The sequence below is a fragment of the Dromiciops gliroides genome, chromosome 1 (assembly GCF_019393635.1).
Source record: "Dromiciops gliroides isolate mDroGli1 chromosome 1, mDroGli1.pri, whole genome shotgun sequence".
Lineage (NCBI taxonomy): Eukaryota > Metazoa > Chordata > Mammalia > Microbiotheria > Microbiotheriidae > Dromiciops > Dromiciops gliroides.
Window position 1 is genome coordinate 322,335,261 of NC_057861.1, and position 27,197 is coordinate 322,362,457.

Here is a 27,197-nt window from a genome sequence, read left to right on the forward strand (position 1 = left end):
GATTTCCCTATAGTCTGCCCCTCTTTTTTCCACAGTTATCAAAAATTAGAGCCAAGCCAAAACAATTTCTGAAATATTGATTTTAATGGAGCATCCACTCTGGGCTCTTCACCCCACACATACAGGTTCAGAGAGATTCCCTTCTCATATATCCACACATTCAAACACCCTCCAGTTGGCAAATAAGTGACAGTATGCAAATTCTCAAAAGCCACAAAGATTTGCTTTGGTGAAGAGACTGAACAAACAGGGAACACTTTTGCAAGTAGTCCCAGATGGCTCAGCCTCTCTGCTTACAATGGACACTAACAAGATTTGCCATAACTAATTCATTCTTTCACACCATTACCCAGTTCCCTCACCTTGGGGGTGGGGGTGGGGTAGAGGAGGTTGGGAATCCCAGTCTTGGCCATATGTATTTCTTGCTTCCTTCTCACACAGGAAATATTTCACCCCAAGCTGTGTTGGGAGGGTTCCTGTTTGGGCTGATTAAAATGGGTTCAAGAGGGGTAAAGGTGGAAGCATACATAGACTGATGAATGTTTTTATTTTGTTTTGCTGAAAAGCTTATTTGGGGAAGCAGTGGAAAAGAAAGGTTTAAAGGGTTCCCTGCAGTGCCAGAGAACTCAACAGCAGCCAGAGCATGGGAGCCAAAGACCAGCAAAAGTGAAATGGATTACAAAGAGAAACTGAAACTACCCACTAAATACCCCATCCCTTATTTCCTTGGCTATGGCTGTTTAAAAGGCAGGAAGCAAATTTAGTTCCCTGCTAGGAAGAAGAATGAAAAAACCAACATCAGCAAAAATCTGATAAATTCCTTAACAAAGATAAGGGAAGAGCAGGGTAGCAGAAATGTCAGTTGAAGAAGAAACCTGTAAACACACAAAATAAGAAGTTGGGAGTTGGTATTTTTTATCCATGTCTTAAGATGAGAATCACCTTATAAGATTTTTCCTCACTTCACTGAAAGGATCTTTTTTTAATGCCTCCTTTTCAAACAAATGACATATGTCAGGCTGAAATCAATGGTTCTTAAAGAAATGAAGAAGCTTCTTTAACTCTGCTGAAATTTAATTGCTGGAGACTACAACTTTTCATCTACATGATGGATCTCTTTCCATCTTCACTGGGATAGCAGCAACCTGTATAGTATGCCATCACCATATGACCAGGCTCTTCCATGAGTTGCCTAACATCTTCCTGCCTCCAGTCTCTCTGCCTTCCAGTTCAGGCTAGAATCAACTGCCAGATGAAGATACACACTGCAGTAACTGCTGAAAGGTACAGCCTATGCAAAAGCTTTGGTTGTCTATAGCAGGGCTTCTTAAACTTTTTTCTACTCACAACCCCTTTTCACCAGAGAGATTTCTATGTAACCCAAAGAATATAGTTATAAAAAATAGGTATACATAACCTTTTACCATTGCCAAAATTTTTGCCACCCCCCACATTGGGTTACATGACCCCCTTTGAGTTTGTGATCCACAGTTTAAGAAACTTTTGTCTACAGCATCCACTTTAAACGATTTAACCTGGCCTTCAAGGCACTTCCAAAAATATAGCTCCTAAAAATCTCTGAAATTTGACCTTTCACTATTTTCCAATACAAATCCTCCACTCCAGCCAACTCTGTCTCCCACTCTCCTGCCTCCTGGCCTTTGCTCTTCTGTCACTTCTATGTCTAGAAACCTTCATCTGGCATCTGGAAAACATTTCCCTGCATTGCTATTTTTCATCTATATGTTGTGTCTCTCCAGCAAGACTTTAAGCTCCTTGGAGGGCACCGTATTCTATCACTTAATACATCCACGTTAAACTAATTTTTTGTTTATTTGCTTTTATGCGTTGATCACTCCAAGCCTGACCAAAGCCAAGGTGAGACCAATTAGTGAGACATGGGTTCACTTTTTGGCACCAATACAGTCAGTCCCACATTGCTGTCATGCTTTTTGGTTTCTACACATAAGCTTGATTTAAATGAGATCTGGTTACTTGATTTACTTTTTTCCCTAATAAAAGCATATATTTAACATCTTAGAAGAGAAAATGCACAATTGTTGCTTTATGGATGAATTGGCCCTTGATTCTTGGAAGCAGGTGAACATAATAAGCCTGTGCACAAGAGTCTATAAAAATATGAACATGGAGATGTGATGGAATCATAGACTTTTAGAAATGGAAGAGATCTCATCTGACTCTCTAGCTTAATTAACCCCCGGCATTATAGAGATAAGCAAAGTAAGATGAAGATCACACATCAAGTTAGTGGCAGTCAGGACTAGAATCTGGGGGGGGGGAAGGGGGATTTGATATCCATTTCCAGCAAAAACATGAGGTACTAAGTATATGTATGTATGTATTTATATGGTATGTCCCATGCAACAGCCTAAAATACATGACACATCACAGAAATAGCCTTATATGTATATGTGTGTGTATATATATATATATATATATATATATATATAAACAGAAATCACTAGTTATATAGGTGAAATATAGCAACAGCATTGGTCTCCATCTGTATCTCTAGAGATGGTTCTCCTCCATCTATTTGTTGATCCAGCTCTTCCCTACTATTGACTGTGGACATTCTATGCTTTCCCCCCTGCATCAGGACACAGATGGGCTGCCCTAGGGAGGAGGAGAGGGCCACCAAGGGCCAACAATTATCTCTCTGTATTAAATGAGATGAACAGAGGGAACCACTGCTGCTTCCCGGGTCGAGGCCACAGATTGTGAGGAATCTGGTGCAAGAGTTAATTTGCAAGCCTAAAATTGGGAGCAAAGGTCACCTGTCATCCAAGAGTAAGGCAGAAAGAAAATTCAGCCATCCAAAAGGTCAGTGTTGGCCTGCTCCTTAGAGACAGAAAGCAGGTGGACCAGATCAGGCCAGCCCCTTGGCAAGTGGCACTACCCACCTGTATGCTGGGCCCCTCAGGATCAGAGTTGTCCTGAACATCAGTAATGGGCCTGGGACATCTAACACATCCCTGGAAAAGTCCCAATGTTCCGGACCTAGCCCACTGTGAATCAGATAGTAGCTACACAGCAAATGTCCACTGACTGACCCATAGGAGTATGCCCTGGCCCACTAGCCCCTAGTGCAAAGAATATTAAAGAAATCTATAAATAATAGTAAGCCAGGTAGGTGGTACAATAGAGTGCCAGGCCTAGGCACTCAAGAGGACCTGACTTCAAATCTGGTCTCAGACACTTACTAGTTGTCTGACCCTGGGCAAGTTACTTAACCCTGTTTTTCCCAGTTTCCTCATCTATAAAACAACCTAGAAGAAAATGGCAAACCACTCCAGTATCCTTACCAAGAAAACCCCAAATGGGGTCACAAAGAGCTGGACATGTCTAATTGACAAAATAACAATAACAATAAATAACAATATCATATTTATAGATAACTTAAGTTTACAAAGTAGTTAATATACATTATCTCTTCAAGTCTCATAATCACCCTCTGAGGCAAGTACAAGTATTATTCCCATTTTGCAGATAAAGAAACTGTGGCTTGGGGTAGCTAGGTGGCGCAGTGGATAAAGCACCAGCCCTGGATTCAGGAGGACCTGAGTTCAAATCCGGCCTCAGACACTTGACACTTACTAGCTGTGTGACCCTGGGCAAGTCACTTAACCCCCATTGCCCTGCAAAAAAAAAAGAAAAAGAAACTGTGGCTAGAGAGGGTAAAAGACTTGCCCAGGGTCACACAGTAGTTGTCAAGGGCAGGTTTTGAACCCACGTCTTCCTGACTCCAAGCCTAGCATTCTACCCCTGTACCATAAAGGTTCTCTTCATTTTTCTCTATTCCCCTTTCTGTCTTTCAGCAACTACAGTAACCTCTATTAACACATGGTATTTCACCCATCTTCACTGATATAACAACTGTAGTCTTTTGATGAGCAGAAAATTTTCCTGTGAATCCAGCCTCCCTTCTCTGATTTGAACATCTTCTCTGCTCCTGAACACAGCTTCTTAATCAACTAGAACTCTGTTCTGTCCATTAGGGTTCAGAAAATGCTTTAAACAACACTACCCCTAAATTTTACCCATCATCACTCAAAGGACTGAAGGGATATCATATAAGATTTAGAGAAACACAAAGATATTAACATAACCCAAAACACAACTAAAATGAGTAGAAGAGATATGTTATGGCAGAAAGAGAACTGGGTGGGAGGTCCCACTACAGCATTTGCTACCTGTATGAAAGAAAGGCAAATCACTTAAAGTCTCTGAGACTCAATTTCTCTTTCTGGAAAGTGGGGGAAATAGGACTTGCAGTCCTTCCCTCCCAATTTTGCTATAAAGTGTTATACAAACCTTAAAGTCACATAATTGAGGTTGTTTTGGGGTTTGTTTTTTTCATGCTCTCACACCCATCTCCTTTACTGCTCATTTTGGCCCCTATATCTTCAACTTTCCAAAGTTCCCAGTTTCTGGCTAAATTCTTTCTACAGCTACTTGGTGAAAACATTAGAATGCTGGACCTGGAATCAAGAAGACATGAATTCAAATCCTACCTTAGACATAAATTGGCTGTGTGACCCTGGACAAGTCACTTGACCTCTGTGTGCTCTAGTTGTCTCATTTGTAAAATGCAAATAATCATAGCGCCTACCTCCCAGACTTGTGAGGATCAAATGAGATAATATTTGCAAAGCTCTTTGCAAACTTGAAAGCGCTTATATAAATACTAGATGTTACAATTAGCTATTATTATCATGCTTGAGAGATTCCTTAGAGCAATGACCAACAGTTCAAGAACACCATTTACAAGAACCACATGCCATCTTTTTGTACTTTAATTGAACCACATGTCTTGTTCTTAAAAAGAGAAAAAAAAAACTTGCTGATGTCTTTTTATTTTAGTTCATCACTGATTTTGCTTGTCAACCAATTGATTTATCCATCCACAATATTTACGAAACATTGCATGGTGTTCACGGTGTCCTATGATACAGGCTATGGAGGAGAAAGTCTTTAACACAGTCCCTATCCTCAGGTATCTTAAACGTTGTAAATATAAGACCAACACCTATGAAATAATCAGAGAACAACACCCATAGGGAAATGATCAACTGCTGGATTGCATGGCACAGAGAGGACTCTTCAGTTGCTGCAGTGCCAGTCTTGACCACTCCCCAATTTTTTTCATAAACTGCTCCAGCTGGTTTCTATGATTCCTGGAGCTGAAAGGGACAGCAGAGGACATCTAATGCAACTCCTTTCTTTTAGAGATGAGGAAAGTCAAGCCCAGAAATTGTAAGTGGCTCACCCAATGTCACACATGTAGTAAGTGAACCACCCTTTTCACCTCCAGCCAAATGATACCAGATTCCCCTCACAAACGAACTGTGGAGATGCCGCTGATTTCTTACAGATACATGTCATAGAGATGTAACTCTGAATACCCTAGCTATGCATGCTGTTCAAAACTCTTTTCTCTCTCCATTTAATTCTGTGACATGTCAGTCTTCCTCAGACCTCTTCAAAGTAAGAAAGTATGATGTGGTATGATAGCAAAAGTGTTGATAGGAGATATTAGGTGACCTGATCTGCCATTGCTGTTGTTTCTCCTAGGTTTTCAAAGAGGACCCATGACATCACAGGGTGATATCTTAACTTGTAGGTATTGAATTTAAGTGAGACAGTTATACAAAGTTGTCAGCCTCACTCTCTCTTCCTCAGTCATCAAAGTCTGGTGGCAGGACAAGAGTCAAGACAACTGGAAATGGCCCTGGATGCAGTAGATGACCGTGGCTTCTTCAATGACTGACCAAGCTCTAAGTGTTCCACGGCACCTGGGTCAGCCACCATCGTGGTCACTGGAGCAAATTATTCTCATCCACCCATTCCACTAGAGAAGGTCTTCACGTGCTTAAGGGAGACACCCCCTAACTCACCAATGGGTTTGAAGCCCATTGGTTACCTTCAACCTGGGTTAGTCTGTTGGCTGAGCCTGTTTATCAAGGTGTGGCAGCTAAGCATATTACAACTTCTTGGAGCCACAGTTGAGAACTGAGAGTCAAGTAGACATGAAAAGTGGATGAGAAGTCCTGAAAAGGGCTTAGCAAGCTCTCACATGAGAGGTACTAGTTCACCCTGAACACCCCATTCAACCCAGATCTGCTATGAAGTGGCTAAGAAGTATTAGTCACCTCTAGGAGCCTCAGATTTCTAATCTGTAAAACAGATGCGTTGGAACAAATGGTTCCCATGATCCCTTACAGCTCTAAAAATCTATCTTTTCTTAGCAACTATATGGATCACCCTGCATTCTTCTTTCTCATGGCTTTATTCTTCCCAAATAGTATAAACAGTCTCACCCTCCCTCAGTTAAGTGCCTCTTGTCTTCTCTTATTGTCTTTATGACTGAATGTTTCCAGTTTTTGTTATTTTGTTAACAACAGGGTGTCGTTGCATCAGCCACTACTTGCTGGCACATGTGACATATAGTTTCTTGTCTCCTCATGCTCTTCAACTATCTTTTTCCCTTTAAAGGGCAGGCAGATATATAGCATTCCTTAAAAAATGGGTGAAATAAAGCCATGCATTCTACAAGGCCTATCAAACGACACAAATGAAACCTTACACAATTACTGATCATACAGAAGCAGTAAACTTTTGAGTAGAAAAAAGATCTAGTCTGGTAAAAGAGGAAGAACTCTGGGCCAGGAGTCAACAGGCTTGGGTTCTATTCCTGGTACCTTGCTACTCATAAGCTAGCACTCTGGACAACATTTTTCTCATTTCCTCCATAACAATAGGTAGCATTAGTATAGAGATCGAAGGTATACAGCGCTTTGTACATATGTTGATGCATTTGAGAGAGGAAATGAAATGGAAAAGCATTTATTAAGCACTTTCTACATGCTAAGCACTAAGAATACATAGAGAAAAGAGTTAATCATCTCAGTCAAATCTACCATTCACAGCTGTTGGGAGATTCAAATGAGATAATGCAAATTAAAGTACTTTAAAAATGGAAAGGAACCAAGCAAAGATAAAGTAGTATTTTACAAATATGGGGAAATTGGAGTTCAGAGGGATTTAATGTCAGGTCTAAGATTTGCTGGTTGGTGAGTAGCAGAGTTGGGGCTAGAACCCAGAGAACTTGACTATTGGCCCAGGATTCTCCCTAGGAGACTACAGATGCCTTCCATATTTCTTTCATCTATGCCACACAACCTAATACTTTATTATCTTATTGCCTTGTACTATTCTAAAACTGTCTCCTATCTGAATGTCTTATCTTCCTCAATATATTTTGTTAGAATCTAAGAAAGGAGAGAATTAGCATTGGATTTTCAAGCATTTCATTTCATACAACAAGAGCTCAAGAGAGACTTCGACCAAATGGGTTTCATCAAAGACAAAGAGAGAAAACTGCTTTGCTAGAGTAAGTTTCTCAAGAAGGTCCTTACTGGTCATGACTTGCACATTTCTCAGTCTTCATGTTCAAAGGAATGGAGGTGCTGTCGCTGATGTTGTCCTTTGTGTTTTTCCAAGTGTAACTGGGGGATCCCTGGAGTTGGATGTGAAAGCTGATGCCCAATCTCAACAAGGTGGATGATGCTCAGCAAAGAGCCTGCTGGAAGGCCATGGGCCATTCCAGGGATCACACCTGACTTCTTTTTTTTCATACCTTTTATGAGCATTCAACCAGGACTTTTAGATTGCCCAAGTTCTCAGCCATCTACAGGTATCAATAGTGCAATGACAACTTCTCCCTTCCTGGGTCACTCTTCTGGAGAATATTTTAGGAACTGATTATTTATGAAATCTAGGACAGTGGCATCCTCTACTTGTTCCTTCGATGCACAAAAATAGACCCCTTTTTTATAAACTTTAAAGCATACAGTCACAAGATGAAGAGGCAAATATACTTCCTTAAAGGCCCAGAGCATAGCTTGACTAATGCTACCCACAAAAGAGCCCAAGAGCTCTGGTTGTAATACCACAAGTATTTCATTAGAGAAATTGTCATGACTGAAAGAATATAAAGTATAGAATATCACAGAAAGAAAAAAAAATAAAAGGTAGTACTGCTACACTTAAAATTATACCTTCTCTCTTCTAGACTTCTTAAGCTTTAACCAATCAGTACCCTTTTACAACTTTGATATTATTATACATATTTCAGATTGATTAATGGAGGTGTGCCTTAAATGCCTGACACAAGAGTAGAAATAAAGGCACATTAGCATCTCTCAGGTCCCCAGTTCAATTCCCTTGGATTCATGCCACTTGTAACAGGTAAGACCTACTGCTAGGTTATCTGTGAAGGAGCCTAGGATGTGACAGCCACGTGGCTTGGCCACAAAAGTTACCCAGGAATCTGCAGAGTGCTGGTACACAGCACCAAAGGCAACATAGCATTACATTCTCCATAAATTTTTGCCAGAAAGGGATGGCAGTCATGCCTCCCTAATACACAGTTTAAAGAGTCATGGTGGGAATAAGCAAAGCTTGTACACCCATCCATTCATCTCTAAATTCCCCGAATGTGGCAAAGCCTAAACTGAAGTGGTCAAAGACTTCCAGTCACCAATGAGAATCTCTATGCATTGGGAGGGGAGAGGGGGACCCGGAGTGGGTGGAAAGCTGTATGTTGTTGGTGGTTTGCTTTTTTTTTCCCCTGGCAAAGGATTAACACGTAGGTTCTTAAACAAGGGGTCCCCCCTTCCACAGCTGACAGCAGCAGCTGCAACCTCTGACTCACTCACAGAATGGCAGGGAATCCAATCAAAGAGAAAAGAAGAAAGTGGACAACCTTTCCTCAGGGAGCATGAAACACAATACCAGCCCTTCTCCAAACCCTGCAGACACCAGTCCTGATTGGAGTTTGCGTTGGAACAAAGGGAAATTGGTATTTTAAAAAAAAATTCTTCTGAAAGCCAACTCAGCAGATGGTTTTTTTTTTCCCCTCCTGGGCTATACCAGGAAAATGGGGGAGTGGGGAGGAGGGGGAGGGGAGAGGATCAGGGAGGAACACAACTGCCACCAGGATACAGATGACTGAGAAGTGACAAAGATGGGCAAAGTGGGCTGACCTCTAACCCGGCGGCTTCACAAAGGGCAATTAAACCATGTGTAGGCGATCTGGACTCTGTTGCCGACTACACCCAACCTGCAGCTGTTGTTCATCACAACCCCGTCTGTAGGCTTTATTAAAAGAGAGGCAAGGGAAGGGGGGGGGAGACAAATGTTGGGGGCTGGGGAAAGAGGAAGAAAACTAGAGAAGAAGGTGGAAGAAAGAGATCATAAATCCCCACGTAAAAACTGAATGAGGACTTGAAACTGGTTAGGAATAAAGCAGGTGACATCTCCAAAGAGCATGCCTGTCAAGACTGCAGTCACATAATAATAATAACAATAATTATTATAATGATGATGATTACACCTTAAATTTATATAACACTTTTAACTTTTCAAGGTGCTTTCATAGCTTTTATCTCATTTTATCGTCTTTAACAAACCCGTACAACTCAGTAAGAATTACCTTGCCCATTTGCAAATTGAAGAAACTGAGTGAGGAAATATGACTAAGAGAGTTGGTGGAAGCGCCAGGGCTAGAACCTGCATCTCCCAGTGTTCTGTTCTGTTTTGCTTTTTGGCATTATAGACATTACCCCTAGAAGGAAGCCTCCTACAAAATGAGGTGCTTTACAGGATCTTAACCTTGAGGTGAGCCCTTTCCTCAAAAGAAAAATTCTCCTTGGAATCCAGAAACTCCCAAGGCACCACGGATGTCACTCCCAGATTAAGTTATGGTTAAGGATAAAAATCACACTTAGCTCTGTGCTGCTACAAGACCATCTTGCTTCATGCCTCACTGCTGCTGAAGGCCTGCTGAGGATTTGCTTGTAGGGAAAGGCCCTAAAAGACTCAAAGAAAGGAAGGTAGAAAGGAGGAGAGAGGCATCAGTGGTGGGGACCAGGTTCTACTTGGCCAGGGATGAATAATGATGACAATAACAATGATGATGGTGGTGATGATAGCTAAATTCATATACTGCTTAACTATGTACAAATACTCTCTCATGTGATCTTCAGAACAACCCTGTGAGCTAGGTGATATTATTATTATTATTATTATTATTATTATTATTATTATTATTATTATTATTATTCCCACTTTACAGATGAGGAGACCGGGGCAGACAGAGGTTAAGTGACTTGCACAGGGTCACAGAGCTACTAAGTGTCTGAGGCCACATTCAAACTCCAGTCTTCCTAACTTCAGGCCCAGGGCTCTGTGCATCATGACACCCCCTAGCTGCCATATGAACTATCCCTTTTTCCCTGCTCTAGGTATATCCAGAAAGTGAGGCCGTGGGATCTTCACTAATTCAGTCACTTTGTAGTTGTTTAACCAGAATAAAATGTTCACCAATCTGTATAACCTTTTGTGTTCCTGCCTCCAGCATGACCTGGAACGTCCTCTGTCCTTATATCCACTCATCATGCAAGTTCTGGTTCAACTGCTGGTTTTGTTCTTGTTTTGTATTAACTATTCTTATAATCCAGATGAAGCTTTATCTCACTGCCCTCAATGCTTATTGCAGAAGCCTCCAAATCACCCATTAGTTATCTATCATATTCAAATTTATGCTCAGGCATTTCTTCCTTTAAAAGGCACATTATGGGGCAGCTAGATGGTGGTTAAAGCGCTGGCCCTGGATTCAGGAGGACCTGAGTTCAAATCTGGTCTCAGACACTTGACACTTATTAGCTGTGTGACCCTGGGCAAGTCACTTAACCCCCATTGCCCCGCCAAAAAAACAAAAACAAAAAGGTACATTATTCACAGTGCATCTAGGTGGCACCGTGGATAGAGTTCTGGCCGTGGAGTCAGGAAGACCCTCCCCCACCCACTTCGTGAGTTCAAATCTGGCCTCAGACGTTTATAAACTGTGTTACCCTAGCAAGTCACTTACCCCCATTTGCCTCAGTTCCTCATCTGTAAAATGAGCTGGAGAAGGAGATGGCAAACCACTTCAGTATCTTTGCCAAGAAAGCCCCAAATAGGGTCATGAAGAGTCAAATAAAATGAGTGAACATCTAGAAAGAAAGCTCCTTGAAGTCAGGGATGAGATCTTCATGCCACTTTATCCCCTTAAGTGTAGGATAGTGCTTTGCACATGGAAGGATGGAAGGTGATCTGCAAATGTTTATGAAATGCTTCTCAAACCAAAATATTCAAGTGACAATGGAAGATTTCTAGCAATAACACTCTCTAAATCCAGAGTGGTATTCTCTTCTTGACTCTTCTAGGACTTAAGAATGTTCTTGTCCTAGAATGAAACCACAGAGCCAAAGCTCACTCCCTGCCAATTAGTGGTGCCTAGCAGAGATGTATCTACCAGGTACAATAAACTAAACAACTCTTTTCTTAGGGAAATAATACTGGGACACTTAACCTAGAATTCTCCAGCCACATATTCATGATAAACAGTTATTGATTGCACCCCTCATCTATACAGCACGTCTGTGTACTTGAATAATATCCTATATGGTGCAATTCTTCAAATGATTTGTGTATAAATTATATCCCCAAGTTAAGACTATAAACTTCCTGAGGGATGGAAGAGGCATGTTGACCTGAATAGAATCAGTTGCACCTGGATGGAGAAGAAAACTGTATGGGGAAGGAATATTTCAGTCCCACAGAAGCCAGTAGAAAAATAGACACAGTTGTACTGATGTAGGAAGAGGTTTTATCTGGGATGGGTTATTTTTGTTCTGTTTTGTTTTGTTTCATTTTTTAACACCGCTATCCTTCTGCCAGTCATAAAGGTATGTTTGTGCCTACATGAGTCACTGGGAGAAACAAATTAAACTAATTTTGTAAAGAAATTAAAAACAAAATTCCTGCTCTTGTGGAGCTTACAATCTATTTAGGAAGATAATAACAACACCTGACATTAGTACAGTGCTTTGTGTTTTCAAAGTACTATTCCCATTTATTATCCCATTTTATTATTACCCTAATCCTGTGAGGTAAGAAACTGGAGCAGCTGTTATTCTCATTTAACAGGTTTCCTCAACTGACTTGCTGAGAAGATCATGCCTAGAAGAAGCAGGAAACAAACCCAAGTCTCCTCATTCTGTGTCCTTTGCTCTTTCTTTTCACCAAAACACAGATTTAGGGGGGAAGCAAATCAATTTATCAATAAATACAAATTATATTCTCTTCCTTTGCCTTGTTCTTTTCAAACCCAAAGTCCATGCCTTTCATAGGGTAAAGGAAGCTCTTAGTCAATATGTCTTCTTAATCTGTATTGCAAAATAGATGTTAACCTTCTTTTACAAAGGTGAGAGTCCAAGCACATGGAGGCTTCTTCTGTCACCAAATGCATATGGCCAGTGATGGGCAGGCCGGTATGGTCCCTGGCAAGTCATGCTACATCTTCATAAAACTCTTTTCTCCCATGACTTTCAATAGTTCTCAAATGCCTCCTAAATCATCTAAACTTGGCCTTCAAAGTCCTCCTAATCTAGAGCTATTTAATCTTCTTTCCTATTCCTATACAAATCCTCCATTTGAGTCAAGTCAGTCTCATAGATTCAGCCAGGCAAGTGGCACATGTCTCAAATATCTTCATGTTGCTTTCTCTGATTACACTGATCTCTCCTATCTCTAGGGAGTTCTTATAAGCTCCCCTCCTATGGAGATGGAAGAGGAGGAGGAGGAGAATGGTAGGATATGTGCTTGTGATTTCATTGGTATTGGGATCACTCATAAAGGGAGTTTTACTCCCTCTATCAATGCAGGTCAGCATCTCCTCTTAGAAGGCTGCCAAGAGCACCGAGAGGTTAAGGGACTTACCCTGGGTCACACAGTGTATTCCTGCAGCAGGATTTGAACCCATGTCTTTCTGGCTTTAAGGCCAGCTCTCTATCAGCTATGCTATTTAAGTACCTACTGGGTGCAAGACTCTTCACAAGGCCTAGTTATAGTTCCACATTTTCCAGTACTCCTTCCCTACAAACTCCTGCCAACCACAATCTAGTACTTGACTTTAATGTCTGTCCCATGAGTCTTGATACTCAATTCTATTCAGTTGAACATTTGATTATATACTCATTCCTTTCTTAAATTACTTTGTCTTATTACCCTGACAGGACTGATGTGTTCTTCAAAGAGCCTCTAAAATGTTATGATCCTGTTGATTTAAAAGATTCACTACCCTGACTGCCCCCCACCTCACATTTGGTCTGAGACTTCCCTGCCACCCTTCCCTCCTGCAGTGGTTTCTCTTTTACTTGCTCCCGTATTCTAGAGTAGAAGAAAGACTGATAGGGAAGCTCTTATGCTGAATCCTACTGCCAAGGACACCTTAATTCTTATAAGCTCACACTGCTCACCTGTATAGGCAGCTGGAAGGAAGGATGAAGGCAAGAATTTCCTAGCCAAAATTCTGCCCCTGATTCTCAGTCAGTGAACTTAGGTCTACTTCTGCATGTTACCATATGCTTTTATTTCTGACCCTGAACTCTTCACTCCAAACTACTCAACATCTTCGAAACATAACCTGCCAAATCCCACCCCCAGATCCTGTCCTGGTCAGGTTCCACTAGAGAAGGGAGCATATAAGATGTCTCCAAGTCTGAAACAGGACTTGCCTGATTTCAAACTCCCTTTTACTATCCAAGGTATCTTGTACCTACTGTCCTGTTCTGTTGGTTCAGCTCTGACTCACTGTTTTACCTCTGCCTCCAACTTCTCTGTACTCCCTGATCCCTGACCTCATACTTGGCTTTAGATCCCACAGCTAGTTCTATTTTGACTAGAAATATAGCAGGGACAAATATACAATTCTGAATTTAGGGCCAAAAAAATCAATTGCATAAGACCAGTATGGCAGAGACCCAGAGTGGAATAGTTAATGTGATCTTGGGATTTTCATTGGTGATAGTTTAATATGTGCTACTTTTATGGTGCAGTTGTCTAGGGAGAAAAAGGTAAGGCAATCTTGAGTGTTCTCTCTCTCTCTCTCTCTCTCTCCATATAGACATATACACACATGTATTGCTATATAATATAAACTATATAGCTATATATACTATATAATTTATGTGGTTATATAATAGTCTCATACTATATAATGATATACTCTCAAGTATATATATACTATATTATATACAGTGCTAAAGTATACTATATACAACATTAAAGTATACACTATACTATAGTATAATATACTTTAGTATAGTATGTTATACTATACTCTCCCAAGCATATACTGTCCATAGTATTATATATACAACTATATATAGTATATAATACATAGTTACACACATGGGTTCATATGTGTATATACATATGCATATACACATATGAGATTGTATACTATACTATCCTAAGCATGGGAAGCAATAAGCTGATCATACTCTTCATTCATCAAACAACATCTGGGATATCATGCACAATTCTTGGCACCACACTGAAGGAGTGCTGACAAACTAGATAAGGCACAGAAGAGAGCAACATGAAGTCAAGCAGTGGAAACCAGACCTACCGAGAGGCAGCACTGGGGATAGTACCCTGGTGAAAACACTTTGGGGAGACATGACAGCTCTCTTTAAATATCTGAACACCTGTCAAGGGGAGAAGAAAACAGATTCATTCTATCTGGCTCCCAAGAGCAGAACTAGGACCAATCCGTGGAAGTTACAGTAGGCAGGGTAATTGGCCCACCTGGGGAAAGAACCTGAGACTTTGGCCTCATTAGCACCATGCTATAACCAATTAAGTTAAGTAGCCTGGCATAAACCACCAAGTGTTAGGCAAGGGGCTATCTGAAAGGATACATTCCCATATGCAAAGAGCTAAGGAATGGCTGTGGACATGCTTGCTCTTCACAATTCTCTCTCCACCTAGAGGAAAGAATTCCCCAACCAGCCCTATCCCATACTGTGAAAGCCACAGGAATCCTATGCAAGTCAGGGAATAAAGACTAAGAGGAAACACACGCTTTACAAAACACACTGAAGCAACCTGTATTTGATACTGACGATGGTTATCAAATAGCTTCCTGGGACAGCTAGGAAAGTGGGAACACTTAAACTTTTCAAAGTAAATAAAAGCCTCCACTGTTTGTTCTGGTGAGGTCCCAGGCTAAAGGCAAGTGGGTGAGGGGGGCACCACTTAAAGGAGGCATGGCAAACATAAGAAAAACCAAGGCCCTCTCATGAAAACACTAAGCCCATCGCATCTTGGGAGTCATCTTCCAAAAATATGATCCACCTTAGAATGACAGAATCTCAAAGAAGGAAAAGGATTTCATGTTTATCTAGCTTACCCTCCCACCCAAAGCGGAAGTCTTTCAACACCATCTCCGACAGGTGTTTATCCAACCTCTGGCTGGTTACTTCCATTAACAGGAAAAAGAGTACCACACAAGTCAAGCACATCTTTCAGTAATTTTATTTGCGACACAGTTTTCTGTGACTTACTGTGTGTATGAGAGCATGCACACATGAGATACCCACGAGAGTATGAGTGTTCATCTCTTTATTCCCAGATGCATCAGTCTCCTGGGAGTATCAAAGAATTCGTCTGGCTCATACAAATGTACCTTTCTTTTGCCTTCCTGCCCAAGGTTGCCTTCTCTGAGTATCTGTAACCTCCTGTTCTTCCATTCATCAGCTTTAAATTCTTTTTTTTCAAGTTACACATATGTCTACTTTTTGATGACAGTAGGAGTCAAACATATTTCATAAAAACAATGTCTTAACTAGGAAAATGTCATCAAGGCTTATATCATGTCCAATTACAAAAATAATAAGATAGATAAATAGATAGATTAAAAATTCCCCCCTTTCTCCTGAGTTTTCCACCCTATTTTTCTCATGATTTCCTTAGCAGACTTTCATTTTCTATTAGTCAAGTCTGAAGGCTGAATCAACTCCACTAAGCCAGTATCTCTGAACTACTCTACTGAATTCCTTTGCTCTCTGCCCCAGCTGCCCCTAACCGGTTCCAATTACTTCCTGACCAAAGCCACTTGTGTCTAATAAACATGCAAGGCAGTTTGTGGGACCATTCTGCACTGTGACAGAAAGCTTCCATCTTAAAGGCACAGGAGACCAAGGAGCTAGGAGTGGAGAGAAGGAGAAAGGAATTTATTTATTCATTTTTAATATAACTGAGGTCCAACAGGAAGCCTCGATGTAGAAGACTTTTGGAGGCAATAAATGAAAAATGTTGGAAAAGAATGAGGGGGGATATCCTATTCAAACAATAAAAGAATGACAGCTGTTAGCTGGCAGAACCAGCTTTCAGCTCAGTTGCAATACATGGTTCCTTTTACATAACTTTGAAACTTTCAATTTGAGTCATCCTTTGTTCTCAGCTGTAAGTATTGGTTTGGCAGATAAATGACCACAAATAACTATGAATGATCTCAAAATAGATCAAGCAAGTCAATCAGTGTTTTCCCCCTACACAAATTAACAATAACTTCGTTGTACAGAATGACATAAGCACTGGGGTTGGGGGAAAAATGAAAAATAAAAGTAATTTGCCCCATACTCATCCAATACAACCAAACAAGGAGATCTGGGGGGGATAAAATATGATATAAACAAAGGGAAGAAGAGAATCAAGGCCCGTGAGACTGGGTCAGTTCGATCCAACGAGGTACCCAGTGAGTTTGGGTCCATAACTGCTCTAGGCAGAGTTGTCTTACGAAATTTAAGTATAAAAATGGAGATTACAATCTCCATGGAGGGACAAGACATCCACATGATGCCACTAAATAACAATATAAGATGGGGTAATGGAGTAGAATGAGCACTGGATTTGGATTCATTCATTCATTCATTCTATCCCATAAAAAATATTTACGTGTGCATACAGCACCTTTATGGCACAATTTCTGAACTTTTGGAGTTAGAAGCTAATAAGTTGATAAGGCACATGGGGAAACTATAATACACAATACTTCTTGATAGGTGTGTTCAAGAGATACAAAAGAGAAGACTATATGAGGGCAGAAAATGATGGTCATTACTTCCCAGTAAGATCAGGGTAGTTTTAATAGAAGAGATGACCTTTAGGTCTGGCTTTAAAAGAAGGTTAGACTTTCGGCAGAGGATCTAAGTACATATCCCAGGTAATTCTGTCTCTTCTTGACTTTTAGATTGTGGTCAAGTCACTGTCTAAGACTCAAACAAGATGATCCTAAAGGTCCTTTTCCAGCTCTACATCCAGAGGTCCCACCATGATAGGTAGTGTAGATAATAAGTGTGAGGGAGTTTAGAGAAAATAGAGGTAACTGGTAGCTGGAGATGGTCACAAAGGGAGAGCTGGAAGGAAGCTTACAGGACCTCTTGAACAAGTTCTTTATTTTGCCAATGAGGAAAATGAGATCCAGAGAAGTTGTAACTTAGTCAAACTCATATAGCTGTTAAGTGGCTGAGATGAATCCAGGTCCTCTGATTCCAAACTGATTATGTTTTCCTGCACCAAGATGAGTTAGAGATGACTTCCTACTGGAGGGAGGATTTCAGCTAAACTTTGAAGCATGAGTATTAGTATTAAGGGGCATGCAAATAGCCCCTAAACAGAATGAAAAGGGTCCTCTTCTGCATTGGAAAGCTGTTTGTTTTGCAAAGGATTGAACTATTTGCTTTAAGGCCCAGAGTTAATTTTATGCAAATGAACCAAGACTTAGAAAGGAATAGGGCAACTTGGGTTCTTCATTAATAGAAAAATGTCTCTGGGGAAATAAAAAAGGGAAATTAATAGAGCTTGTACTTTTACTACAAAAATGATGTTGCAGTAGCTTCAAACCCAAGGCTTAGTGCTCTTCTGAACAGAAGTTGCACAGGAGGTCAGGCCCCACATGGACAATTCTCTCCTCTTCCTATTCTACCACAGGTCTCTCCCAATACATCCACACACAGAGTCAGTCATTTTTCAGTCATGTCCAACTCACTGTGATCCCATTTGGAGTTTTCTTGGCAAAGATACTGGAATGGTTTGCCATTTCTTTCTCTAGATCATTTTACAAATGAGAAAACTGAGGCAAACAGGGTTGTGCCTTGCCCAGGGTCACATAGCTAGTAAGTGTTTGAGGCCAGATTTGAACTCAGGAAGATGAATCTTCCTGACTAGAAGTCAAGTGCTCTATGGATGTGTCACCTAGCCAGCAATAAAAATAACTTGGCCTGGGCATCTGGTAAATGGAAGATGTCCAGGCCCCAAGCTAGGAATGAAGAACTTCAAAGCAGTACATTTCCACACTGAATCTAAATTCCTTGAGAATAGGGTTTGTTTTATTTTCCTCTTTGCAGTGTCAATTGACTACAGTATAGTGCCATAGACAGAAATAAAGAAATCTGGATTCTAATCTCCTTTCATCACCTCAGGAACTTGACAGCAAGGACTGTCCAAATGTGGGAGTGAATTAGTCTGGATACCATAAGGACCTTCTCTGCTACTATTTGCTTCCTAACAATAACTACCAACTAACCTTCTGGAAAAAAGTGACAGTGAACTCAAAACAAGGTAAAACAATGAGCCTTCACAATGCACAGAATCAGAATATGTTTGAACTAGATGACCTTAGAAACCACATCAATTCAATACCTCCCCCTGCCATCTCACCTTCTTATAAACAGAAAATTGAGGACTAGGAAGGGTGGTTTATCTTAGGCCATATATCTACTTACTGTCCTTAGTCTAGGCTAGAACCTAAAGTCTTTTGATTTTCCTTCCAGAGTTATTTCTACTATACTAGGCTACCCATCAGAAATATATTTTTCCTAAGGTCATTCCTACTCTGTAGGATAACCTGTTATTTTATTTTAACTATAAGAGAATGAAAAAAGTGAAACTTTCCAGTCACTTTAAGTGGGGGAGGGAGGTAGATACAGTACAAGGAATAGAAAACTGAGGAAAAAGAGAAATCCTCTGGGGAGAAAAAAATAAAAGAAGAAAACCAGCATCTTACAAAGAAATGCTAGTGAGACTTGTGTCCAAATAGGGAATAGGCTGAGGGGTCCTGGAGAGAAAGAAGCTTATACTCACAGGGATTCAAAGAATCCATGTGATGCTTCCCTAAAGATTTGAGTCAATGGAAGCTCCTAGCCAAGGGAGGGGTGCATATGCATCTCCCTGTGTGTGTCTGCTTGTGTTTGATGAAAAGAAAAGTGCTTCAGGTGGAGGTTGAACTAGATGCCCACAGAGGCCCCTCCTATTCTAGGATTCCATGACTGTATGATGCTTGGAGTGAGTAAAACAGAGAAGGCTGGGAATTCTCATTGAAGCACTGGGACACAAACATCCATCATGGCAAACAGCTATCATTGCAGAGAAAAATGTTAGGAGAATTAAGGTCAAAAGAAGCTGACCCTTGAGAAGCCCCACGGAGTAGGAGACAACTTGGGGTGTGCTGGAACCAGCTCAAACCATTTCAAGAGACTCAAATGTTACATTGTCAGTGCGGGTATTTACACCTTGGAAATCAGCAAATGCTACACATCAGGGCTTGATTTATTATTTTGTTGATTGTCCAGATTTAAGAAAGTGATAAAGAATATGTTAATGATACAAATTAAATTTAAAAGTGTGCCAAGCACACATGTTTTTTCTCCTGGAGAGATAGATGTTAAACATTTACTAACATAGGAAAGGAGGGAGGTATGGTTGTACAAGGCCAAAAGGAAGAGAAATTTGTCTTTCTGGTTCCTACTGACTAGTCCTGGCTCTCGTCTAGGTCTTAATTATCTCATAGCCAAATGACTACAGCAATCACTTAACCGGTCTCCATACCTTCAGCCTTTCCCCCTTCAACCTAACCACTGGCAGCTGAGCCTTCCTAAAGTATGGCTTGGACCACCTCACTACCCTGTTCAAAAACTTTCAATGACTCCCTAGTATTGTTCATCTACATGCTAATGTCATCTTGTGATGACTCACTGTAGCATGGACACAATCCTGAATTCTCAAAGTGACAGCACAACACAAGATTTAGCAGATCGTAGCTCAAGCTGTAAAGCTTTTGAGTCTGGGCCTAGGAAGATGCAGAGGCTGTGATAGTCAGGAGGGCCAGTTCAGAGAAATGTAGGCCCCTCAGCAGAAGGCATGAAACCTTCAGGTGATAAACATTTTTGGCCACAGCAATTCATGAAGTCAAACTATTAAAAAGCAAAGGGGGAATCCTCAGATGCATCATAAGCCACTCCTCTGGGGCACATATTGCGTTACTTTTGTCTTTTTATCCCCAGGGCTTAGCATGGTACCTAGAGTGTAGTCAGTGTATAATAAAGGTTTCTTAGCTGAGTGATTGTTATCTGCAGAGGTAGAGGGAGGACCCACGTTTTTTTTTTTTTAAATGCTCTTTTGAAGTAATAATAGACAGGAAAACTGAGACTCCAGAGATATTACCCACATTCCTACAGATTTGTGACAGAGTGATACCTAGAACCAATAGTTCCTTGCTCTTTTTATCTAACATATGACCATATTTCAATAGGTTATTATGGAATCTATGGCAGCTTATGAGTTATCTCAAACTAGAAGAATAGGCTAGGTTATGACAGCCTACCAGAACATTCAAAATAAATAAGATCCATTTGAAAGCCTCTCCTGCTGGCACTGCCCAGACTTTTCCTGTCAAAATCTTGTCAATGAAGTTGCTTCTAAGCTTTCATTATTCAAATCTTGTGTTATTTGTATTGATACTTTGACAAGCATACTGGAGGCTAAGGGGTAGAGGCTGGGGAAGAAGACTTCTATAAACAAAGGTGGCTAGAAGCATCTCACAGTATTATATCATCATCCTCAAGAAAGTCTAACACTAACTAGTCCCCAGAGAGGTAACCAAGTCAACAAGGTCTAAATGTGACTTTATGCTCAACCTCTGCTGAACTGAAAAAGTACCCTATCTGGAGACTGATTCAGAAAAGAGTCTCATAAATATCAGTCTGGATACAAGGCTAGCCTGAGGTAAAATTTGAAAGTCAATGAAGACTTCAGGATGCTACAGATATACTTTTCAGTACTTAATGGAGCTAGCATGCTGCAAGGTCATGGGCTCTATAATCAGAATATTTGCTACATTTAAATACTGCCTTACATGACTTGGGCAGGTCTCTTAAACTCTTGGGCCACAGTTTCCTCATTAGTAAAATTTGGGTATTGGACTGCTTGTCTTCTAAGGTCCTTCTAGCACTAGAGCTATGAAGTTTTGAGCTCTTGAAGGGTCCTTCTCTCTTTTTTAAAAATTTAATTTAATTTAATTTTTATTTTTGGTGGGGCAATGAGGGTTAAGTGACTTGCCCAGGGTCACACAGCTAGTAAGTGTCAAGTGTCTGAGGTAAGATTCGAACTCAGGACCTCCTGAATCTAAGGCCAGTGCTTTATCCACTGCACCACCTAGCTGCCCCATGGTCCTTCTCTGTTATGAGTTTCAAGAGGCCCTTGAAGTCTCTTAAGGCTTTTAGTCATGAAGATCTGAATTCAAATCGTGATTTAGACATTCTCTGTGTGATTCTGGGCAAGTTGCTTAACCTCTATCTGACTCAGTTTCCTCAAGTGTAAAATGGGGGTTATGATAGCCCCTACCTCACAGGGTGGTTGTAAGGGTCAAATGAGATCAAATTTGTAAAGTGCTTAGAGCAGGGCCTAGCACAGAGTAGGCACTTAATAAATGTTTGTTTCCTTCCCTTGACAGTTCTTACCAAAATATTTTGACATTGTCATTTACAATTGGGTATGAATGTCAGTCAAAGAACTGTGTGGCTATCTGGTTTCCTTCAAGCCCCAGGTAAAATCTGCCTTCTATGGGATGTCTTTCTTGATCCCCCTTAATTCTAACATCTCCCTTTATAAGTTATATTATTTCCAATTCATCTTGTGTACATAGTTGTTTGCATATTGTCTCCCCCATTAGAGTGTGAGACCCGTGAGACCCAAGAGTTTTCTGCCTTCCTTTGTACCACCCCCGCAGCATTTAGTACAGTGCCTGACACCTGGTAACCACTTAGGGAATGTTTATTGATTGACTGATGAGAAAAGAGGGTGAGCAGCAACAGATCATCGAGAAGAAAAGGATAACAGAGAGTTACAGTAAGCTAAGGGCTTCACTGACATCCCTGAAATGTTTTTATTTCTCTAAAGACCTAGAAAAGAGTTTCCAGCCCAGTAACTCCTTAGTTACTCTAGAATATTTAAAGGAGGGCAAAGACAAGAACTGCAAAAGATGAGGAGGAGGTATGGATGGGTCACAAGATTACTGCTTAAGGGAATGTATGAGTTCAGAGATCTGTTGCAGTACTAAGCCAACTGAATGGAAGTCACTGTGGCTCTCTCCCAGGAGACTGATGACTTCAGTCATCTCTGACTAGCATAAATGACTGTCCTTTGGCTAAGAAATTTCTGATATTGACCAACGTGTGTGTGTGTGTGTGTGTGTGTGTGTGTGTGTGTGTGTAGTTGTATATGGAGGGGTGTGTATGTGAATATTTTCGTGGGCAAGAGGCACTTCTTGGAAACTATAAAAGTATCACCTCCTTTTCCCTTCCCCACAATCCCCTTCTCTTTCCCACATGAACCACCTGGATGTAAGTCTAACTCTGTTTGAAGGGTCATGATTTAAGACTAAATTATGGAAGGAAAGTCTTTAACACACCTTTATTCCTGTTATGGACAGAACTGGGAGAATATATATGGCACTTCAGTCAGCTAGAGGATTTGTAATTTATGTTCCAGAGTTCTCCTCTTAGTGAATTAAAGCAATGGCAAACATTTGTGACCTTGGCTGTCTCTAAGGATTGTAGGATCACAGACCCAGAACTAGAAGAGACTTTGGAAGTCATTTGATTCAACCCCTTCATTTTACAAATAAGGAAACTGAGGCCTAAGAAAGTTAACTAATTTGCCCAAAGTAATAAGTAACAAGCATAGCCATAATTTGAACTCAAGTGCTATGACTCTAAGTTCAGAATTTATCTAACTGCCCTTAACTGTCTGTTTTAACTAAATTAACCAACTCTGCCCAAAAATGGTCTTTTTGTTGTTGTTGGGGGGGGGCGTGCCCTGCAGGGAAGATTTAGAACTGATCGATTGTAAGACTGAATCACACAAGTCAATCCAGTGCTATGCAGTATAAACAAGGTCTCCATGAAAAAGACCAGTATGTTATGGATCAGAGTTTAAAGAGAGGTTGTAGGAAAAAAAGAAGGGGGGAGGAGAGGAGAGAAAAGGATTGGTGTTTCTGATTGTTTAAAGGAAATTCTGTTCCTTCTCTCTATACAAATGACAAACTGCAATTTTATGCAAAAATGAAAATATTAGCTTTTAAATTCACAAATATCAGTTAATGTTTTTCACCTTTTCAAGATCCCATGTAGTCCCAGCTCACTGCCAGTTTTGTTTTTGTAGTTTTTGTTTTTTAAGTACATATTTTCAAAGCCTACCAATGGAAAATGTCTAGTGGTAACACTGGGACCACTTGCCTAAGCATGAACTCACAAAAAAAGGCTCCCATCACCCTTCAAATAGTCTTGTCACAGTGTTATGGAAATTGAACCAGCAGCTCATCCACCCCACTGATAACCCTATCAGCTGTCTCTAGGCCTTCTCTTCCAAGGAATCAGAAAATTCCGGCGCAGAAAGAAAAAAAAAAAGCCAGACTGAGAAGCATGATAAGAATCAAACCCCAGATGACCCTCTATCTTGTGTGAGAAGCCCTTGCCCTGATGCTGGCTGGATGTAGTATTCTGCACTAAATTCCTGCTGCTCCCTGTTCCTTCCAATCCCTGCTATGTGCTGAAGCCCTCGTTTGTCTGGTCACACATCAGAATGAGCACAATGTGCCACAGATAAGGGAGCTCATCCTAGATTCAATTAAGACCCACCAGCACCTAGAGGAGGCGCCTAGCTCCATGGGTGAAACTGGTTTTCCTGAGCAACGGAATATGCAAATGTATGCCACGCAGCACTTGTTGGCACTTGTCATCACTGGAATCAGTCCCAAGGCATGGATTCCAAGGGGCAGCCTGTGGTACTCTGAGGCATTCCAAGTGGCAGAATGGAATCCTGGGGGCAATTCTTTTGGCTTTAAGGAAGGTAGCAGAGGTACCCTACCAGAGCACAACTAATTGTTGTTGTTGTTGTTTTTTATCCAGGACATAGAACTGGGGTTTCTTTATCTAATACTGTCCAGTGGACAGGCATTTGAATCCTTCCATTCCAGTGGGAATGGAGGGAAACAGACAGAGCATTTATTTCTAAGATTCCCCACCTTCCCCACAACAGTGTGCAACATCATAAATGTTAATACAAAATAGTTTTGCCATCCTCCCCAGAGTCAGCGGTGCACATTTCCACCATCATGAAATCCCAAGTCCAGGGCAGATACACACTTTAAAAGGACCTCATATGGAGTCATTTATGATTCTAGAAAGTTTCCAAAATGGTTGAGACACCTTTTGGTTGTGGGGGGTTTTTAATACAAAGAAAATCCAGAAATGATCAAAAAGATCTGATGAAAGAAAAAAAGAAACACCTTTAAGCTGTAGGCATGAAGTCCTAATTCTCAAGGGTCCTTTGTATTCACAAAATTTAAAGACTCTGCTATTCTCGTTCTCTTGATCTTAAAATGAAGCAATCTAGCAACAAGCTCAGGCAGTGGGAATACCAGATTCAGACTGAAGAAATAAAGTGATCCTTAACTAGGCAGTAGGGTTAGCATCATAAAGCGCTACCTGGAAATCAAAGAACCAATGAGGTCAAGATTGTTTATAGGGACACCCCAGACTATAATAAAAGAGACAGATTCCCTAGAACCTAGCTGAGTGGAGACACTAATGTCTTCTAGTATCCTCCATCAGCAAAGAAAGAGGAATCCAAGTACAGGTGGAGATGGGGCAGGGAGTGAGCTCCTAACCTACACAGTACTGTTAAATCTGTCAGAAGGGCTTACTTCAGAAACACTGATATCATAAAGGAACCAGGAATGGATGGCAATAAAATTATTTGTTATATTAGATAGATTTCTTGGAAGGAGGAGTGGGAAAGGTACAGGGAGAAACATAGATATTATTAAAATATATTTTAAAAGAAATGGATGGCAATCTTGGCTAAGATGGCTGTCATCATAATGGAAAGCCATATTATTGTCTAATAGTAGATAGCCTGTAGGCATAATGTTGTAGACAGCTGTCCAGAAATCTCAGGGGTGATTCTCAAGAACAAAGATCGAAACCAACTCAGTTAACCAGAAAATTCACTTTACCACAATTCCCTTGCCCCAAATCTCACACTGAAATGAATATTCTGGTGAAGTGAAATTTCAGTTTCTTTGTCTACATTCTGACCATTCTATTAGAAGAAGACTTTCACACTTCCAGTTGCAGTCAAAGACAAATTATACAAGACTAACACAGTCAGCAGCTGCTATACAAGGGGCAGAAGCTCTGTTATCAGACCTTCTGATATCAGGATAGCAGTGCTATTGGATCTTTGTTTTCTTCATAGAGAAAGGTGGGTGATAAATACATGGGGAGCAGCTAGGTGGCACAGTGGATAGAGCACCGGCCCTGTATTCAGGAGGACCTGAGTTCAAATCCGGCCTCAGACACTTGACACGTACTAGCTGTGTGACCCTGGGCAAGTCACTTAACCCCAATTGCCTCACAAAAAAAAAAAAAAAGGAAAAGAAAAGAAAAAGAAATACATGGAAAGTCAAACCAAGTGAGAACTCAATCCTTTCCCTCTGGGACCTTGCTAAAAGTAGTTCTTAACTGCACAAACTCTGAGGTTTCCGTTCAAAGAGGCATAAGCAGTGGCCAGCCAAGCCCTGGAAAACATGTGAGCAAAAGACACCGATGGGCCCTTACCTTTTTTTTTGAGTGGCTTCGCTCCTCATCCTTGGCAGCTTTGCTATTTTTCCCAGCACGTGAAAGCTTCTGGTCCCCAGACTGCTTTATAGTGATCTTGATCTCGGGTGGGCAAATATAGTTCTCCAGGTTCTTGGGTGGCTTCTTAGCCCTCTTGGTGGTCTGGATCTTCAGTTTCAGGCTTCCCTCTGTGAAGTTAGCCTCCTTGATTGAAAACTCCTGCTCCTCCAGGCCGTCTCCTGCCACCCACTTCTCACTGTCAGCGTTCGAGTTGGAATCCACATCCCGTCCAGAGCCCAGCTCATCCTCCTCCTCTGGCTCCATCCGCTCTCCCCCTACCGGGATCCCTTTCCCAGACCCTGGTGTAGGGAGCAAAGATTCCCCCGGACAGCTGGGAGTGCCTGACGGCTTGGCTGAAGTGACAGACAGGAACTCGTTCTCACCCCCTCTTTGGCGGGAGCTGCTTAAAATCTCCCTGGACTCCATGACAATCCAACAGCTCCACAGGAGTTCTCAGGAGGGGGGAAGGGGGAGGGGAAGAGGGGGAGGGGATCTGAGGAAAGGAGAAAACACCCAAAGTCCCGGGAGCAGAACCGTCCAGCTACTGTGTTCAGAGTCCCAGGGGTCCAGACACGGCAAGATGTTCAGAAGTGATCAGATCTACAACTGAGAAATAGAGAGGAAAAAGTCAGCAGTCAAGGCATAATCTACCAAGACATCTTACAGAAACAATGAGCCTACCCCATCCCACCTAACCAAAGCCTTAGACAACAGATTTAGGGAAGCCATCATGAAGTCTCCACAACTCCAGAGAAAAGAAGAGGAGAGGAGTGAAGGAGGAAAATACAAATTATGATTTTTACTGATCTCCTGACAGCCAGGAGATGGAGTCGAAAGGTGAGAGGTGGTGATACTCCAAGTTGGAGGAATCCTACCAACATTGAAGATGACGTTGCCAAAGCTAAAACCCCAACCTCCACAGAAGAGAAGTTTGAGCTGGTAAAATTCAGGTGTAACAAGGTTAATAGAAGTAGTTATTTTGTTCGGGCCTCCACCACTACAACCCTGACCTTCAGTAAATTGTGCACAGGCTGGTTAAGTTAGCTCTACCTCAATGCCTCCCCTTCTTGAAAGCAATTCCATTTGGAGAAGAGACATTCTACCTGACCTTTCCCTCTTACTCCTTGAAAGCAATGGAAAGTTAAGATTTCAGGCTAAGAATGGGAGAGAAAGAGTTCAGCATGAAACTGTTGACCCTATAACACAGGGATTGAGGTGTTTTGTTTTTTTTTAAAACTGGAATGCATTTAAAATATTTCATTTTTA

The 27,197-nt window shown here is 41.1% G+C and overlaps 1 protein-coding gene across 1 annotated transcript in view; it reads right to left on the bottom strand.

Moving 5' to 3' along the window:
• Positions 1-27,197, bottom strand: part of SETBP1 (SET binding protein 1) — a 492,043-nt gene that overhangs the window by 444,306 nt on the left and 20,540 nt on the right. Inside the window, 1 exon segment of the mRNA XM_043979100.1 lies at positions 25,872-26,537. Coding sequence (XP_043835035.1) covers positions 25,872-26,357 — 486 coding nt within the window. The 5' untranslated portion in view covers positions 26,358-26,537.